The 20,464-nt window shown below is 38.7% G+C and overlaps 2 protein-coding genes across 2 annotated transcripts in view; both read right to left on the bottom strand.

The window, feature by feature from the left end:
* Positions 1-20,464, bottom strand: part of LOC126962034 (cytochrome P450 2C18) — a 263,118-nt gene that overhangs the window by 5,279 nt on the left and 237,375 nt on the right. The gene's annotated exons all lie outside the window — the stretch shown is intronic.
* LOC126962041 (cytochrome P450 2C18-like) overlaps positions 1-20,464 on the bottom strand; it is a 50,367-nt gene that overhangs the window by 10,452 nt on the left and 19,451 nt on the right. Inside the window, 3 exon segments of the mRNA XM_050802818.1 lie at positions 3,931-3,937; positions 4,554-4,741; positions 7,041-7,182. Coding sequence (XP_050658775.1) covers positions 3,931-3,937; positions 4,554-4,741; positions 7,041-7,182 — 337 coding nt within the window.

Raw genomic sequence — 20,464 nt, 5'->3', positions numbered from 1 at the left:
AGTCAAGACCCATGAGTGTGCTGTATTCAGGAGACCCATCTCACATGCAAAGAACGCACACTGGCTCAAAATAAAGAGATGGAGGAAGATCTACCAAGGAAATGGAAAAAAAAAAAAAAAAAAAGCAGGAGTTGCAATGGTAGTTTCTGATAAAACAGACTTTAAACCAACAAAGATCAAAAGATACAAAGAAGGCCATTACATAATGGTAAAGGGATCAATTCAACAAGAAGAGCTAACTATCCTAAATATATATGCACCCAATACAGGAGCACCTAGATTCATAAAGCAACTCCTTAGAGCAGTGCAACTCCAAGGTAGTCTTTAGACTCCCACACAATAATAACGGGAGACTATAACACCCCACAGTCAATATTAAACAGATCAATGAGACAGAAAATTAACAAGGATATCTGGAACTCTAACTCAGCTCTGAACCAAGAAGACCTAATAGACATCTACAGAACCCTCCACCCCAAATCAACAGAATATACATTCTTCTCAGCACAACATCACACTTATTCCAAAATTGACAACATAGTTGTAAGTAAAGCACTCCTCAGCAAATGTAAAAGAACAGAAATCACAACAAACTATCTCTCAGACCACAGTGTAATCAAACTAGAACTCAGGATTAAGGAACTCACTCAAAACTGCACAACTACATGGAAACTGAACAACCTGCTCCTGAAGACTACTGGGTACCTAACGAAATGAAGGCAAAAGTAAAAGTGTTCTTTAAAATCAATGAGGATAAAGACACAATGTACCAGAATCTCTGGGACACATTTAAAGCAGTGTGTCGATGAAAATTTACAGTAATAAATGCCCACAAGAGAAAGCAGGAAAGATCTAAAGTCAACACCCTAACATAACAATTAAAAGAACTAGAGAAGCTAGAGCACACAAACTCAAAAGCTAGCAGAAGGCAAGAAATAACTAAGATCAGAGCAGAAATGAAGGAGATAGAGACACAAAAAAACCCTTCAAAAAATCAATGAATCCAGGAGTTGGTTTTTTGAAAAGATCAACAAAATTGATACACTGCCAGCAAGACTAATAAAGAAGAAAATACAAAAGAATGAAATAGACACAATAAAAAATGATAAAGGGGATATTATCACTGATCCCACAGAAATACAAACTACCATCAGAGAATACTATAAACATATCTACACAAATAAACTAGAAAATCTAGAAGAAATTGATATATTCCTGGACACATACACCCTCCAAGACTAAGCCAGGAAGAAGTTGAATCCCTGAAAAGACAAAAAGCAGGTTCTGAAATTGAGGCAATAATTAATAGCCTACCAACCAAAAACGTCCAGAACCAGATGGATTCACAGCCACATTTCACCAGAGGTACAAGGAGGAACTGGTACCATTCCTTCTGAAACTATTCCAATCAATTGAAAAAGAGGGAATCCTCCCTAACTCATTGTATGAGGTCAGCATCATCCTGATACCAAAGCCTGGCAGAGACACAACAAAAAAGAGAATTTTAGACCAATATCACGATGAACATCAATGTGAAAATCCTCAATAAATACTAGCAAACTGAATTTAGCAGCCCATCAAAAAGCTCATCCAGTACGATCAAGTAGTCTTCAACCCTGGGATGGAAGGCTGGTTCAACATACACAAATCAATAAACATAATCCATAACATAAACAGAACCAATGACAAAAACCACCTGATTATCTCAATAGAAAAGCAGAAAAGGCCTTTGACAAAATTCAACAGCCCTTCATGCTAAAAACTCTCAATAACCTAGGTATTGATGGAAAGTATCTCAAAATAATAAGAGCCATTTATGAAAAACCCACAGCAAATATCATACTGAATGGGCAAAATCTGGAAGCATTCCCTTTGAAAACTGGCACGAGGCAGAGATGCCCTCTCTCACCACTCCTATTCAACATAGTGTTGGAAGTTCTGGTCAAGGCAATCAGGTAAGAGAAAGAAATAAAGAGTATTAAATTAGGAAAAGAGGAAGTCAAATTGTCCCTGTTTGCAGATGACATGATTGTATATTTAGAAAACCCCAACGTCTTAGACCAAAATCTCCTTAAGCTGATAAGCAACTTCAGTAAAGTCTCAGGATACAGAATCAATGGGCAAAAATCACAAGCATTCCTATACACCCATAACAGACAAGCAGAGAGCCAAATCATGAGTGAACTCCCACTTACAATTGCTACAAAGAGAATAAAATACCTAGGAATGCAACTTACAAGGGATGTGAAGGACCTCTTCAAGTAGAACTACAAACCACTGCTCAACGAAATAAAGGAGGACACAAACAAATAAAACAACATTCCATGCTCATGGATAGGAAGAATCAATATCACAAAAATGGCCATATTGCCCAAGGTAATATATACATTCAATGCCATCCCCGTCAAGCTACCAATGACTTTCTTCACAGAATTGGAAAAACTACTTTAAAGTTCATATGGAACCAAAAAAGAGCCTGCATTGCCAAGACAATCCTAAGCAAAAAGAACAAAGCTGGAGGTATCATGCTACCTGACTTCAAAGTATACAAGACTACAGTAACCAAAACAGCATGGTACTGGTACCAAAACAGATATACAGACCCATGGAACAGAACAGAGGTCCCAGAAATAACACCACGTATCTACAACCATCTGATCTTTCAGAAAACTGACCAAAAAAAAAAAAAAAAGAAAATGGGGAAAGGATTCCCTTTTTAATAAATGGTGTTGGGAAAACTGGCTAGCCATATACGCAGAAAGCTGAAACTGGAGCCCTTCCTTACACCTTATACAAAAATTAATTGAAGATTTATTAGAGACTTAAATGTTAGATGTAAAACCATAAAAACCCTAGAAGAAAACCTAGGCAATACCATTCAGGACATAAGCATGGGCAAGGACTTCATTACTAAAACACCAAAAGCGATGGCAACAAAAGCCAAAATAGACAAATGGGATCTAATTAAACTAAAGAGCTTCTGCACAGCAAATGAAACTACCATCAGAGTGAACAGGCAACCTACAGAATGGGAGAAAATTTTTGCTGTATACCCATCCGACAAAGGGCTAATATCCAGAATCTACAAAGAACTTAAACAAATTTATAAGAAAAAAACAAACAACTTCACCAAAAATTGGGCAAAGGATATAAACAGACACTTCTCAAAAGAAGACATTTATGCAGCCAACAGACACATGAAAAAATGCTCATCACCACTGGTCATCAGAGAAATGCAAATCAAAACCACAGTGAGATACCATCTCACACCAGTTAGAATGGCAATCATTAAAAAGTAAGTAAGCAACAGATGCTGGAGAGGATGTGGAGATATAGGAACGCTTTTACACTGTTGGTGGCAGTGTAACCTAACTCAACCATTGCGGAAGACAGTGTAGCAATTCCTCAAGGATCTAGAACTGGAAATACCATTTGACCCAGTGATCCCATTACTGGGTATATACCCAAAGGATTGTAAATCATGCTACTATTAAGACACATGCACAAGTATGTTTATTGTGGCACTATTCACAATAGCAAAGACTTGAAATCAACCCAAATGTCCATCAGTGACAGACTGGATTAAGAAAATGTGGCACATACACACCATTGAATACTACGCAGCCATAAAAAAGGATGAGTTCATGTCCTTTGCAGGGACATGGATGCAGCTGGAAACCATCATTCTGAGCAAACTATCACAAGGACAGAAAAGCAAACACCACATATTCTCACTCATAGGTGGGAATTGAACAATGAGATCACTTGGACACAGGGCCTGGAACATCACACCCCAGGGCCTGTCATGGGGTTGGGGGCAGAGGGAGGGATAGCATTAGGAGAAATACCTAATGTAAATGACCAGTTGATGGGTGCAGCAAATCAATATGGCACATGTATACCTATGTAACAAACCTGCACATTGTGCACATGTACCCTAGAGTTTGAAGTATAATAAAGAAAAGAAAAAAGATACATAAATATTTCATAATAATTCATATTATATATTTATAATTATACATTATATACACAATGTACAATTACATCCAAAGTATCATTTATTTCAGAAAAAATTATATAATACATGTGAAAGCCACTGAACTGAAACCAAAACATTACTGACAAAATAGAAGAAAGCCCAAATAAATTAAGAACATAATCATATCCATAAATTGAAAGATTCAACCTGTCAGGACATCAATTCTTTCTAAATTGATCTAAAGAATTAATGTCACCATGATAAAAATTCCAGCACGGTGTTTTGGGAAATTGACAAAACTACACTTCAAACATTTTTTTGGAAACACCTGAGAATAGCCACAAAACATTATTAAAGAAGCAGAACAAAGTTGGAAGACATACACTGCTAGATATCGTGACCTGTTATAAACCTTCATAGGTCCAAACTGGAATGGAAATAGCAGAGTCCATCAAGCTGCCCTAAGTATGAATTTTACACTTTTCTCATCGTGTGTTGTTAGAGGATTGATATCATACTATGAGTTTGGGAACTTCAAGAGCATGGAGGTCTGGTGTAGGAGAAACAAGCTTACCTTAGGGATGAGGTAGTTTCTGAATTTAACATCACAGGTCACTGCATGGGGCAGGTCGGTGGGGATGAGGTCAGTGTATCTCTGGATCTTGTGGACCACAGCATCTGTGTAGGGCATGTGACTCCTGTCACACATGCAGGGGCTCTGGTTTCTGCCAACCACACATTCAATCTCTTCCTGGACTTTAGCTGATAAGACACAAGTAAGAAATGATGGGAAAGGAGAAAAATGACACATTTGCTGTGGCAATTCAGGTTACATGAAGCATAATGAAGGGGTCCCAACATCATTATAAACTTAATTTATAGGACTGAAAATACACCTAGACTTTAGAGAAGAAATTACTACACTATAAAGACATCTAACCCTTCTACAAGCTAAGTATTAAGATAAAGCTGTAACCACCTAAATATTAGCATACAGGGTAATCAGTACAAATGTAAATCATAAAATACTTCAAAATACAAATATTTAGTACATTATAAACTCAAGAAATTACTGTTCTTGGAGAAAGAAAAAAACCAAATTAATGTTGTATCAGAATAATATATAATGTTTTAAACCTTTAATTCTACTAATAGATCTATATGTAAGAATGGATTTGTGTATTATGTGCATACGTTATTTGAAACTTGAAATGATATTCTCTTATCCTCACACTCCGCAAAGGTGGCCATGTTGAAACATTCTAGAAATTTCTTCTGAAATTTATATTCATATTTCTAAATAATGACTCTCTTTTGATTTTTTAATTTATTTTTAGAAAATTTCTAAAACTTCATGGTAAGAAAGATGAGGACTTTCTCCATCACCAACCCATAACAAATAGACACACACCCACAAACAGAAACATTCACACACACTCCCAATTCCCCCCACTCAAGCTTCCCCAATGTATTTATATCAATTTTTATTATATTAATACTCGTGTTCACATCATTATGATTTTATAAACATCGATCACAAGTGGGACAGCTATAATTATGTCTCCTCTTTTGTATATCCTTGGACTTGAGTGTCTATTTCAATTCTAATTGAAATAATTCATATGTTTACTGCAACAATATTCACCAAGCCAAATTTATAAAATCAACCTAAGCATCCAACAACAGATGATTGGATTAAAAATGTTATGTGTGCGGTTTAAAAATCTGCATCTAGTATTCCATGGTGTGTCTCACACACACACACATACCATGCACTACTACTCAGCCATGTAAAAGAATGAGATCATGTCTTTTGTGGCAATATGGATGGAACTGGAAGCCATTATCCTAAGTGCAAAGGCTCAAAATAGAAAGTCAAAAACCACATGTTCTCACTTAAAATTGGGAGTTAAACAATGGGTACACAGAGACATACAGAGTGGAATAATAGACACTGGAGACTCCAAAAGGTGGAAAGGTAGGAGGGAGGTGAGGGACGAAATGCTATCTATTGGGAAGAATGAACACTATTCAGGTGATGGGTAAACTAAAAGCCCAGACTTCACCACTATGGAATATATTTATGAACACAATTCACTTGTACCCCTAAGTCTATAAAAATAGAAATTTACCAAAACATTAAAAAATGGCATCAAACCAACCACAAAAGTATTGCCAATAATAAAAATTAAAAATAAAAAGAGTTTCTGTCTTTACTGTCTCAGCATTAAAACACTCCAGTTCCAGAATAAGGGAAGATCTGTAAGAGCATACCTGACTGGGCACAGTGGCACACACCTGTAATCCCAGCACTTTAGGAGGCCAAGGCAGGCAGTTCATTTGTGGTCAGGAGTTCGAGACCAGCCTGACCAACATGGTGAAACCCTGTTGTATCAGAATAATATATAATGTCTACTAGAAATACAAAATAATTAGCTAGGCATTGTGGGTACACCTGTAATCCCAACTACTCCAGAGGATGAGGCAGGAGAATCGGTTGAACCTGGGAGGTGGAGGTTGTAGTGAGCCAAGATTGCACCACTGCACTCTAGCCTGGGCAACAGTGTGAGATTGTTCTTTGAAAAAAAAAAAAATAGCGTACTTGTCACTCAAAGTGGTCTGTTCTGCTGGAAAATGGAATTTTGTAGACATGGCTTTTAGTGAAATACAATTTCTACTCATTTCAAAAAAGAAACTGCAACAAAGTGGTCTGTTCTTAAGAAAACCACCATACAATCCTAGGTCAATTCCTCATGCCTATGTCTGCTACAAATCCTCTCCCATGAAACCTAGACACCTTATTCAGAGTATTTAGTCACTAAAATCCAGGGCTTTATCACTTTTGCTACTGATTACACTGTCTTCACTTCTCTTAGTCACTCTTCCCTATTGTGCAAATTTGTCTCATTCTTATCCCTTCATTGTATTTAGACAACTTAAAACCAATGGCACAGAAATTTCAATAATGAAGCTTCTCTAAGAGAAACAAGATGGAGGACAATAGCAGTGTCTTCCCAACATCTTTTCTGAAAATCGCCCTGCTCATCATACATCATCATACCTGTGACCTCTGGGTACTTCAGCAGGAGCAGGAGTCCAAATCTCAGGGTGGTGCTCATTGTCTCTGTTCCAGCTCCAAACACATCAGTTACGGTGGCTATCAAGCTTTTAATAGTAAATTCAGACTGTTGATTGTGCTCTTCCTAAAAATTGTTTCATCATTTAATTATTTGATAGTTTGCCAGCATACTAACAAAAAATCCAAAATATATCAGGCTGTTCTAAACATAAGGAAATTTGGAAACTAGAGAGTGTAGTATTAAAACTACAACACTGCAAAGTGTGGCAGAGAATGTAAATATGATAAGGGATACGATGAAGTTCATTTCCCATTTCCACTTATCTATTGCTTGCCTAAAAATTCCATTTCCCAGGATATCTTGGAGCTGTGTTGGCCATGAAATGTATTTCTTGTCTATGACATAGAAGCAGGAACCTGCTGATGGCATTTTCTCTCCTTTTTACTCAAAATACAAATATGAAGGTAGAGATGGTATAGACATCACCTTGGAACGTGAGTATTTAAGAGTCCTAACAAGACCGTCTGTGGTGGCTCATGCCTGTAATCCCAACACTTTGGGATGCCGAGGCAGTAATATCACTTGAGCCCTGGAGTTTGACACCAGCCTGGGCAACAAGTGAGAACCCCTGTCTCTAAAAAAAAAAAAAAAAAAAATCAAAAAATTGTCCAGGCGTGGTGGCTCATGCCTATAATCCCAGCATTTTGGGAGGCCAAGACAGGCAGATCATCTGAGGTCAGGAGTTTGAGACCAGCCTGGGCAACATGGTGAAATCTCGTCTTTACTAAAAACACAAAAATTAGCTGGGCGTGATGACATGCGCCTGTAATCTCAGCTACTCAGAAGGCTGAGGTATAAGAATCGCTTGAACCCAGGAGGTGGAGGTTGCAGTGAGCTAAGATGGTGCCACTGCTCTCTATTCTGGGTGATAGAGTGAGATTCCTTCTCAAAAAAATAAAATAAAATAAAATAAAAATAAAATAATTGGGAGGCTGAGGCAGGAGAATGGTGTCAACCCAGGAGACAGAGCTTGCAGTGAGCCAAGATCATGCCACTGTACTCCAGCCTGAGTGACAGAGCAAGACTCCATCTCAGAAAAAAAAAAAAAAATTAACTGGGTGAATGACACATATCTGTAGTCCAAGCTATATGGTAGGCTGACACAGAAAATCACATAAGCCCAGGAGGTTGAGGCTGCAATGAACCATGTTCATGCCACTGCTCTTCAGCTTGGATGACAAAGAGAGATCCTGTCTAAAAAAAAAATTAGTCAAGATGAAGATTCATGTTATAAGTGTGGGGATCAAAAATGGCAGGCACCTGGTTCTAGGATGCTTCAGAGCTACAGTACTAGTTCTGCACTGCCCACATGACACCCTGTATGTGAAATAAATAAACACATTATTTGTTTAAGCCATGTTAACTGTTTTTTCTTGTTTGTATACACACAATCTTAATTGACAGAAATGGAAATAATTAAATTAGAGACACAAATACATTATAAGCCAGAATCAAGGGTTTGCAATTCTCAGTGTCACAATGGTGACATTGCAGAATAGGAGGCTCCAGTATCTCCTTCCACCCAAGGATACACCAAGTAAACATCTACTCACAGATCATTTCCCTCTGAGAGAAAGTCAGAAACAAGTTGAGAGACTTCTATGTACTGGACAACAAAGAACATATACACATAGACTGGGAAGTAAAAGCTATGACAACAACCTCACCCAGGCACTACACCATACAATTGAGAAGGAATCCCCAACATCCAGCTTCTCCCTGGGAAAAGGAGGGTTTAGACCACACATTAACACCCTAACTCTAAGGTTCCCCACAGCTATCCACTTAACTTACCAACTCTGGGAGCAGAGAGGACTAAGTATACAGGAGTCTCTCTCTAGACCACAGGAAAAAGTACCAGTAATATATTGGCATACAAGCACTTCCAGAGGTTTTATCCTCTGGGATCAGGGCAGAGAAAGGGATGAAACTCAAAAGTCCAAGTTTCTGCGTAGATGAGACTTAGTATGTTCTGCAAACTGCTATTCCCAACAGTGGAGCTTCTAACTAGCCTCAACACAATGAAGTCCATATATGACAAGTGCACAGCTAACCTCATATTCAATAGTGGAAAGTTGAAGGATTTTCCTGTAAGGCCATGAAAAACACATGGATACCCACTCTCACTGCTTCAATTCAACATAGTATGGGAAGTACTAGCCAGAGCAATGAGATAAGAAAAATAAATGAAAGACATCCAAATAAGAAAACAAGTAAAATTGTCTCTGTTTGGTGATGGCATGATCTTACATACAGAAAACCTTAAACACAATGCCAAAAAACTCTTAAAACTGATAAATAAATTCAATAAAGTTGCAGGATACAAAATCAATTAATAGCGTTTCTATATACTAACAAAAAATGGAATGAAAAAGATACTTTAAAACAATCCCATTTACAATAGCATCAAAGAAATAAAGTATTTAGGAGTAAATTTAACCAAAAAAGAGAAAAGTCACCAAAAACCATAAAACATTAATTTAAAAAATGAAGAAGACACAAATTAAAAAGAGATACCATATACATGGATTGGAAGAGTTGATATTGTCAAAATGTCCATACTATCTAAAGCAATTTGCAGTTTCATTGAAGTCTCTATTAAAATATCAGTGTTATCTCTCATAGATACAGGAAAAGTCATCCCCCCAAAATTCATATAGAACCACAAAAATACCCAAATAGCCAAGGCAATCATTAGCAGAAAGAACAAAGTTGGAGGCATCACATTACCTGATTTCAAGCTATACTAAAAATTGGTAATAATTAAAACAGCATGATACTGGCATAAAAATGGATACATCAACCAACAGAATACAATAGAGAGCTGGAAAAGAGCCTATGCAACTACAATTGATTTTAGACAAAGGTACCAAGAACATGCAATGGAAAGCAGATAGTCTCTTAAATAAATGGTGAGAACACTGGATATCCATATGCTAAAGAATAAAATTGAACATTATCTCACACCATATACTCAAGCAACTCAACATGGATTAAAGACTTAAATATAACACCAGAAATGATAAAATACTAGAAGAAAAGATTGAGAAAAAAACTACATGATATTGGTCTGGGCAATAATTGTTTAGATTTTACCCCAAAAGAAGAGGCAGAAAAATCAAAGATAGACAAATGGGATTATGTCAAACTAAAAAGTCTCTGCACAGCAAAGGAAACAACAGAGTGAAGAGACAACTTATGGATTAGGAGAAGTATTTGCAAGCCATATATCTGATAAGGGATTAATATCCAAAATACATAAGAGGGTTAGACATGGTGCTTCACACTGTAATCCCACCACTTTGGGAGGCCAAGGCAGGTGGATCACTTGAAGTCAGGAGTTCGAGACCAGCCTGGCCAACATGGTGAAACCGCATCTTCACTAAAAATACAAAAATTAGCCAGGTGTGGTGACTCACATCTCTAATCCCAGCTACTTGGGCAGCTGAGGCAGGAGAATCTCTTGAACGCAGTAGGCGGAGGCAGCAGTGAGCCAAGATTGTACCACTGCACTCCAGGCTGGGCAATAGAGTGAGACTCTGTCTCAAAAAAGAAATAAAATAAAATAAACTATATATATACACACACACACATATACACACACACACATATATACACACACACATATATACAAACACACATATATACACACACACACACACACACACATATTAAACTTAAACCGAGATGGGTGGATCATGAGGTCAGGAGATCGAGACCATCCTGGCTAACATGGTGAAACCCCATCTCTACTAAAAAAAATACAAAAATTAGCTGGGCGTGGTGGTGGGCACCTGTAGTCCCAACTACATGGGAGGCTGAGGCAGGAGAATGGCGTGAACCTGGGAGGTGGAGCTTGCAGTGAGTGGAGATCACGCCACTGCACTCCAGCCTGGGTGACAGAGCGAGACTCTGTCTCAAAAAAAAAAAAAAGAGGCGGAGCAAGATGGCCGAATAGGAACAGCTCCAGTCTCCAACTCCCAGCGTGAGTGACACAGAAAACCGGTGATTTCTGCATTTTCAACTGAGGTACTGGGTTCATCTCACTGGGGAGTGCCGGACGATTGGTGCTGGTCAGCTGCTGCAGCCCGACCAGCAAGAGCTGAAGCAGGGCGAGGCATTGCCTCACCTGGGAAGCGCAAGGGGGAAGGGAATCCCTTTTCCTAGCCAGGGGAACTGAGACACACAACACCCGGAAAATCGGGTAACTCCCACCCCAATACTGCGCTTTAAGCAAACAGGCACACTAGGAGATCATATCCCACACCTGGCCGGGAGGGTCCCACACCCACGGAGCCTCCCTCATTGCTAGCACAGCAGTCTGTGATCTACCGGCAAGGCAGCAGTGAGGCTGGGGGAGGGACGTCCGCCATTGCTGAGGCTTAAGTAGGTAAACAAAGCTGCTGGGAAGCTCAAACTGGATGGAGCTCACAGCAGCTCAAGGAAACCTGCCTGTCTCTGTAGACTCCACCTCTGGGGACAGGGCACAGTACACAATAACAAACACAGCCGAAACCTCTGCAGATGCAAATGACTCTGTCTGACAGCTTTGAAGAGAGCAGTGGATCTCCCAACACGGAGGTTGAGATCTGAGAAGGGATAGACTCCCTGCTCAAGTGGGTCCCTGACCCCTGAGTAGCCTAACTGGGAGACATCCCCCACTAGGGGCAGTCTGACACCCCACACCTCACAGGGAGGAGTACACCCCTGAGAGGAAGCTTCCAAAGCAAGAATCAGACAGGTACACTCGCTGTTCAGAAAGATTCTATCTTCTGCAGCCTCTGCTGCTGATACCCAGGCAAACAGGGTCTGGAGTGGACCTCAAGCAATCTCCAACAGACCTACAGCTGAGGGTCCTGACTGTTAGAAGGAAAACTATCAAACAGGAAGGACACCTACACCAAAACCCCATCAGTACATCACCATCATCAAAGACCAGAGGCAGATAAAACCACAAAGATGGGGAAAAAGCAGGGCAGAAAAGCTGGAAATTCCAAAAATAAGAGCGCATCTCCCCCGGCAAAGGAGTGCAGCTCATCGCCAGCAACGGATCAAAGCTGGACGGAGAATGACTTTGACGAGATGAGAGAAGAAGGCTTCAGTCCATCAAACTTCTCAGAGCTAAAGGAGGAATTACGTACCAGCGCAAAGAAACTAAAAATCTTGAAAAAAAAGTGGAAGAATTGATGGATAGAGTAATTAATGCAGAGAAGGTCATTAACGAAATGAAAGAGATGAAAACCATGACATGAGAAATACGTGACAAATGCACAAGCTTCAGTAACTGACTCGATCAACTGGAAGAAAGAGTATCAGCGATTGAGGATCAAATGAATGAAATGAAGCGAGAAGAGAAACCAAAAAAAAAAAAGAAGAAAAAGAAATGAACAAAGCCTGCAAGAAGTATGGGATTATGTAAAAAGACCAAATCTATGTCTGATTGGGGTGCCTGAAAGTGAGGGGGAAAATGGAACCAAGTTGGAAAACACTCTTCAGGATATCATCCAGGAGAACTTCCCCAACCTAGTAGGGCAGGCCAACATTCAAATCCAGGAAATACAGAGAACGCCACAAAGATACTCCTCGAGAAGAGCAACTCCAAGACACATAATTGCCAGATTCACCAAAGTTGAAATGAAGGAAAAAATCTTAAGGGCAGCCAGAAAGAAAGGTCGGGTTACCCACAAAGGGAAGCCCATCAGACTAACAGCAGATCTCTCGGCAGAAACTCTACAAGCCATAAGAGAGTGGGGGCCAATATTCAACATTCTTTTTTTTTTTTTTTTTTTAATTTATTTATTATTATTATACTTTAAGTTGTAGGGTACATGTGCATAACTGCAGGTTTGTTACATATGTATACTTGTGCCTTGTTGGTGTGCTGCACCCATCAACTCGTCATTTACATCAGGTATAACTCCCAATGCAATCCCTCCCCGCTCCCCCCTCCCCCCTCCCCATGATAGGCCCCGGTGTGTGATGTTCCCCTTCCTGAGTCCAAGTGATCTCATTGTTCAGTTCAGTGAGAACTCTCCAAGAATGCCAGCTGCATCCATGAAAAGGACACAAACTCATCCTTTTTGATGGCTGCATAGTATTCCATGGTGTATATGTGGTCACTGATGGACATTTGGGTTGATTCCAATCTTTGCTATTCAACATTGTGCATGTGTCTTAAGCAGAAATTTATAATCCTTTGGGTATTTTAATGGGATGGCTGGGTCAATTTTCAACCCAGAATTTCATATCCAGCCAAACTAAGTTTCATAAGTGAAGGAGAAATAAAATCCTTTACAGATAAGCAAATACTTAGAGATTTTGTCACCACTAGGCCTGCCTTACAAGAGACCCTGAAGGAAGCACTAAACATGGAAAGGAACAACCGGTACCAGCCATTGCAAAAACATGCAAAAATGTAAAGACCATCGAGGCTAGGAAAAAACTGCATCAACTAACGAGCAAAATAACCAGTTAATATCATAATGGCAGGATCAAGTTCACACATAACAATATTAACCTTAAATGTAAATGGACTAAATGCTCCAATGAAAAGACACAGACTGGCAAACTGGATAAAGAGTCAAGACCCATCAGTCTGCTGTATTCAGGAGACCCATCTCACATGCAGAGACATACATAGGCTCAAAATAAAGGGATGGAGGAAGATTTACCAAGCAAATGGCGAACAAAAAAAAGCAGGGGTTGCAATACTAGTCTCTGATAAAACAGACTTTAAACCATCAAAGATCAAAAGAGACAAAAAAGGCCATTACATAATGGTAAAGGGATCAATTCAACAGGAAGAGCTAACTATCCTAAAGATATATGCACCCAATACAGGAGCACCCAGATTTATAAAGCAAGTCCTTAGAGACTTACAAAGAGACTTAGACTCCCATACAATAATAATGGGAGACTTCAACACTCCACTGTCAACATTAGACAGATCAACGAGACAGAAAGTTAACAAGGATATCCAGGAAATGAACTCATCTCTGCAGCAAGCAGACCTAATAGACATCTATAGAACTCTCCACCCCAAATCAACAGAATATACATTCTTCTCAGCACCACATCGTACTTACTCCAAAATCGACCACGTAATTGGAAGTAAAGCACTCCTCAGCAAATGTACAAGAACAGAAATTATAACAAACTGTCTCTCAGACCACAGTGCAATCAAACTAGAACTCAGGACTAAGAAACTCAATCAAAACCGCTCAACTACATGGAAACTGAACAACCTGCTCCTGAATGACTACTGGGTACATAACGAAACGAAGGCAGAAATTAACATGTTCTTCGAAACCAATGAGAACAAAGATACAACATACCAGAATCTCTGGGACACATTTAAAGCAGTGTGTAGAGGGAAATTTATAGCACTAAATGCCCACAAGAGAAAGCAGGAAAGATCTAAAATTGACACTCTAACATCGCAATTAAAAGAACTAGAGAAGCAAGAGCAAACACTTTCAAAAGCTAGCAGAAGGCAAGAAATAACTAAGATCAGAGCAGGACTGAAGGAGATAGAGACACAAAAACCCTCCAAAAAATCAATGAATCAGGAGATGGTTTTTTGAAAAGGTCAACAAAATTGACAGACCACTAGCAAGACTAATAAAGAAGAAAAGAGAGAAGAATCAAATCGACGCAAATAAAAATGATAAAGGGGATATCACCACCGACCCCACAGAAATACAAACTACCATCAGAGAATACTATAAACACCTCTACGCAAATAAACTGGAAAATCTAGAAGAAATGGATAATTTCCTGGACACTTACACTCTTCCAAGACTAAACCAGGAAGAAGTTGAATCCCTGAATAGACCAATAGCAGGCTCTGAAATTGAGGCAATAATTAATAGCCTACCAACCAAAAAAAGTCCAGGACCAGATGGATTCACAGCTGAATTCTACCAGAGGTACAAGGAGGAGTTGGTACCATTCCTTCTGAAACTGTTCCAATCAATAGAAAAAGAGGGAATCCTCCCTAACTCATTTTATGAGGCCAACATCATCCTGATACCAAAGCCTGGCAGAGACACAACAAAAAAAGAGAATTTTAGACCAATATCCCTGATGAACATCGATGCAAAAAATCCTCAATAAAATACTGGCAAACCGGATTCAGCAACACATCAAAAAGCTTATCCACCATGATCAAGTGGGCTTCATCCCTGGGATGCAAGGCTGGTTCAACATTCGCAAATCAATAAACATAATCCAGCATATAAACAGAACCAAAGACAAGAACCACATGATTATCTCAATAGATGCAGAAAAGGCTTTTGACAAAATTCTACAGCCCTTCATGCTAAAAACACTCAATAAAATTGGTATTGATGGAACGTACTCAAAATAATAAGAGCTATTTATGACAAACCCACAGCCAATATCATACTGAATGGGCAAAAACTGGAAAAATTCCCTTTGAAAACTGGCACAAGACAGGGATGCCCTCTCTCACCACTCCTATTCAACATAGTGTTGGAAGTTCTGGCTAGGGCAATTAGGCAAGAGAAAGAAATCAAGGGTATTCAGTTAGGAAGAGAAGAAGTCCAATTGTCCCTGTTTGCAGATGACATGATTGTATATTTAGAAAACCCCATTGTCTCAGCCCAAAATCTCCTTAAGCTGATAAGCAACTTCAGCAAAGTCTCAGGATACAAAATTAATGTGCAAAAATCACAAGCATTCTTATACACCAGTAACAGACAAACAGAGAGCCAAATCAGGAATGAACTTCCATTCACAATCGCTTCAAAGAGAATAAAATACCTAGGAAATCCAACTTACAAGGGATGTAAAGGACCTCTTCAAGGAGAACTACAAACCACTGCTCAGTGAAATCAAAGAGGACACAAACAAATGGAAGAACATACCATTCTCATGGATAGGAAGAATCAATATCGTGAAAATGGCCATACTGCCCAAGGTAATTTATAGATTCAATGCCTTCCCCATCAAGCTACCAATGAGTTTCTTCACAGAATTGGAAAAAACTGCTTTAAAGTTCATATGGAACCAAAAAAGAGCCCGCATCTCCAAGACAATCCTAAGTCAAAAGAACAAAGCTGGAGGCATCACGCTACCTGACTTCAAACTATACTACAAGGCTACAGTAACCAAAACAGCATGGTACTGGTACCAAAACAGAGATATAGACCAATGGAACAGAACAGAGCTCTCAGAAATAATACTACACATCTACAGCCATCTGATCTTTGACAAACCTGAGAGAAACAAGAAATGGGGAAAGGATTCCCTATTTAATAAATGGTGCTGGGAAAATTGGCTAGCCATAAGTAGAAAGCTGAAACTGGATCCTTTCCTTACTCCTTATATGAAAATTAATTCAAGATGGATTAGAGACTTAAATGTTAGACCTAATACCATAAAAATCCTAGAGGAAAACCTAGGTAGTACCATTCAGGACATAGGCATGGGCAAAGACTTCATGTCTAAAACACCGAAAGCAACAGCAGCAAAAGCCAAAATTGACAAATGGGATCTCATTAAACTAAAGGCTTCTGCACAGCAAAAGAAACTACCATCAGAGTGAACAGGGAACCTACAGAATGGGAGAAAATTTTTGCAATCTACTCATCTGACAAAGGGCTAATATCCAGAACCTATAAAGAACTCAAAGAAATTTAGAAGAAAAAAACAAACAACCCCATCAAAAAGTGGGCAAAGGATATGAACAGACATTTCTCAAAAGAAGACATTCATACAGCCAACAGCCACATGAAAAAATGCTCATCATCACTGGCCATCAGAGAAATGCAAATCAAAACCACAATGAGATACCATCTCACACCAGTTAGAATGGCGATCATTAAAAAGTCAGGAAACAACAGGTGCTGGAGAGGATGTGGAGAAATAGGAACACTTTTACACTGTTGGTGGGATTGTAAACTAGTTCAACCATTATGGAAAACAGTATGGCGATTCCTCAAGGATCTAGAACTAGATGTACCATATGACCCAGCCATCCCATCACTGGGTATATACCCAAAGGATTATAAATTATGCTGCTATAAAGACACATGCACACGTATGTTTATTGCAACACTATTCACAATAGCAAAGACTTGGAATCAACCCAAATGTCCATCAGTGACAGATTGGATTAAGAAAATGTGGCACATATACACCATGGAATACTATGCAGCCATCAAAAAGGATGAGTTTGTGTCCTTTGTAGGGACATGGATGCAGCTAGAAACCATCATTCTTAGCAAACTATCACAAGAACAGAAAACCAAACACCGCATGTTCTCACTCATAGGTGGGAACTGAACAATGAGATCACTTGGACTCAGGAAGGGGAACATCACACACCAGGGCCTATCATGGGGAGGGGGGAGGGGGGAGTGACTGCATTGGGAGTTATGCCTGATGTAAATGACGAGTTGATGGGTGCAGCACACCAACATGGCACAAGTATACATATGTAACAAACCTGCACGTTATGCACATGTACCCTACAACTTAAAGTATAATAATAATAAATAAATTTTAAAAAAAAGAAAGAAAGAAAAAGAAATTGGAAATAAACTGAATGAACATTTCTAAAAAGAAGACATATGAATGACTAAGAGATACGTGAAAAAGATGCTCAACATCACTAATCATTAGTTAGAAAGGTACAAATTAAAAACACAATGAACTATCACCTCACATCTGTTAGAATCACTATTATCAAAGAGAAAAAAAAACAAGTATTGGTGAAGATGTGGAAAAAGGGGAACACTTGTGCACTGTTGATGGGAATGTAAGTTAGTGCAACCATTATGGAAAACACTAAAAGGTTCCTCAAAAAACTAAAAATAGAATTACAACATGATCCAGCAATTCAGCTTATGGGCATTCACTCAAAAGTTTTGAATTCAGTATGTCAAAGAGATGTCTGCACTCTCATGTAAATTGCAGCACTATTCCCAATAGCTATATATAGAATCAGCCTAAGTGTCCATCAATAGATAAATGGATAAAGAAAATGTAGTGTATATATACACAATGGAATACTATTCAACCTTAAAAATGAAGAAATTCTGCTATTTGTGATAACAGGGATGGAACTGGAGAACATTATGCTAAGTTAAATAAGTCAGGTCAGAAACAGAAAAGCAAATACCATATATTCTCACTTATATGTGGAATCTAAAACAACTTAACTCATAGAAGAGAGTAGAATGCTGATTGCCAGAGGGCTTGGGGGTTGGGGGAAAAGAGGAGATGATAGTCAAAAGGTATAAAGCCTCAGTTAGAATGAAGGAGTAAATCTGATCTCTTTTTTAGAAAATAATAAATTGAACAGCCCACAGAATATAACTAATAATAGAGTATAAGCCACCTCCCCATCCATGGATTCCACGTCCATGGATTCAACCAACCTTAAATTAAAAAAAAAAAAAAATCGGAAAAAGAGGTCAGGTGAGGTGGCTCATTTCTGTAATCCCAGCACTTTGGGAGGCCAAGATGGGAGGATCGCTTGAGCCCAGAAGTTCAAGACCAGCCTAGACAACATGTAAAGACCCTATCTCTACAAAAAAACAAAATTAGCTGGGCATGGTGGCATGCACCTGTGGTCCCAGTTACTTAGGAGGCTGAAGTTTAAGAACTGCTTGAGCCCAGGAGTTTGAGACTGCAGTGAGCTATGGTCGCACCACTGTACACCAGCCTGGACAACAGGGCAAGATTCTACCTCTAAAAAAAAAAAGAAAGAAAAAAAAATTCAGGAAAAAAAAAGTGTTTGTATTGAACTTGTGCAGATTTTTTGTTTTTGTCATTATTCCCTAAAAAATACAGTATAGCAACTATTTATATAGCATTTACATTGTATTAGGAATTATAAGTAATTTGGACTGGGCACAGGGGCTCATGCCTTTAATACCAGCACTGTAGGAGACTGAGGCAGGAGGATTGCTTGAGTTCAGGAGGTCCAGACCAGCCTGAGCAAGCACAGTGAGATCCTATCTCTATAGAAAATTTTAAAAAATTATCTGGGCATGGTTGTGTGCACCTGCAGTCCTGACTACTGGGGAGGCTGAGGTGGGAGGATCACTTGAGTCCAGGAGGTTGAACCACAGTGAGCCACAATCATGCCACTGCATTCCAGCCTGGGTGACAGAGCAAAACTCTGTCTGAGATTTAAAAAAAAAAAAATTAGTTAGACTGAATATTGCCTGCAGACTCATTATGAACTTGGAAATGTGCAAAAGATAACACGGTAACATATCCAAGATTATGGAGAAAGAGAACAGATCGACAAAGACAAGATGGAGCCAACCATTATTGTACTCCAGATGCGAAGTAATAGACAACTTGATCTAGTAAACAAGCACAGGAATGAATAAGAATATAGAAATTGAAAAGACACTATAGACATGAAGACAGAGAGTTTGGACATTAACCACCTATACAGGATGAAGAAGAGAGTAAGGGCAATGGAGATTCTTAGGACAAGGGACTGAATGAATTGAGTTATTTGGTTGGTGAAAAAGTAAATGCAGTTTATGCCATTAATAATAAAATGGCGAGTGGAAGAACAAAGCACTTCACAAGGCAATTAAGGCTGGTTAAAGATGAGGGAAATATGTAACACAAAATTGACCACAAAAAAGAACAGTTTAAAATATTGATTACAGGGAGTAATTAACATACAAACAAATGATTTCTTCCTATTCAATCTGCTGGAACAGCATTAATTTAATAAGGTTGTTATAATTTCCATGTGACCCGTGGCATGCCTAATATTATGTAATCAATGACAGTAAGACAAACCTAATCCTCTCAGCAGATGTGCTTGCTAGAAAAAAGTCATCATGCCCATTGGTGACATCAACTTAACATAGTTTTCTAAGTTCATCAACTCAAAATTACACCAAGGTCAGGAAGGAGAGTAGAGCAATTACAAACCAATACTAATATTTCCTTCTTCTTAAGTGAATTTGAAAAATCAGTGGTTATGTACAAACAGCCTATCAAAATTAAGCTAGCTGATACAAAACATTGTTGAAAGAAATTAAAAAAGACCTAAATAAATGGAAAGACATCCCATGTTCATCTACTGGAACACTTAATATTGTTAAAATGGCATTACTTCCCAAATTGATTTACAGATTCAAAGTGATCCGTATCAAAATATTTGCTATCTTTTTAATAGAAATTGACAAGATTACCATAAAATTCATGTGAAACTTTACATAACCAAAATAGTTAAGAACCAAAACAATCTTGGGAAAGAACAAAACTAGCGAACTGACACTTTCCAATTTCAAAACTTACATAAAAGCTATCATTATCTGGGTGTTTGCTTCGCTCCTGTAATCCC

The sequence above is a fragment of the Macaca thibetana genome, chromosome 9 (genome assembly GCF_024542745.1).
Source record: "Macaca thibetana thibetana isolate TM-01 chromosome 9, ASM2454274v1, whole genome shotgun sequence".
NCBI lineage: Eukaryota > Metazoa > Chordata > Mammalia > Primates > Cercopithecidae > Macaca > Macaca thibetana.
Note: the sequence above shows the minus strand (reverse complement) of the source record. Positions and strands in the feature narration are given on the sequence as shown.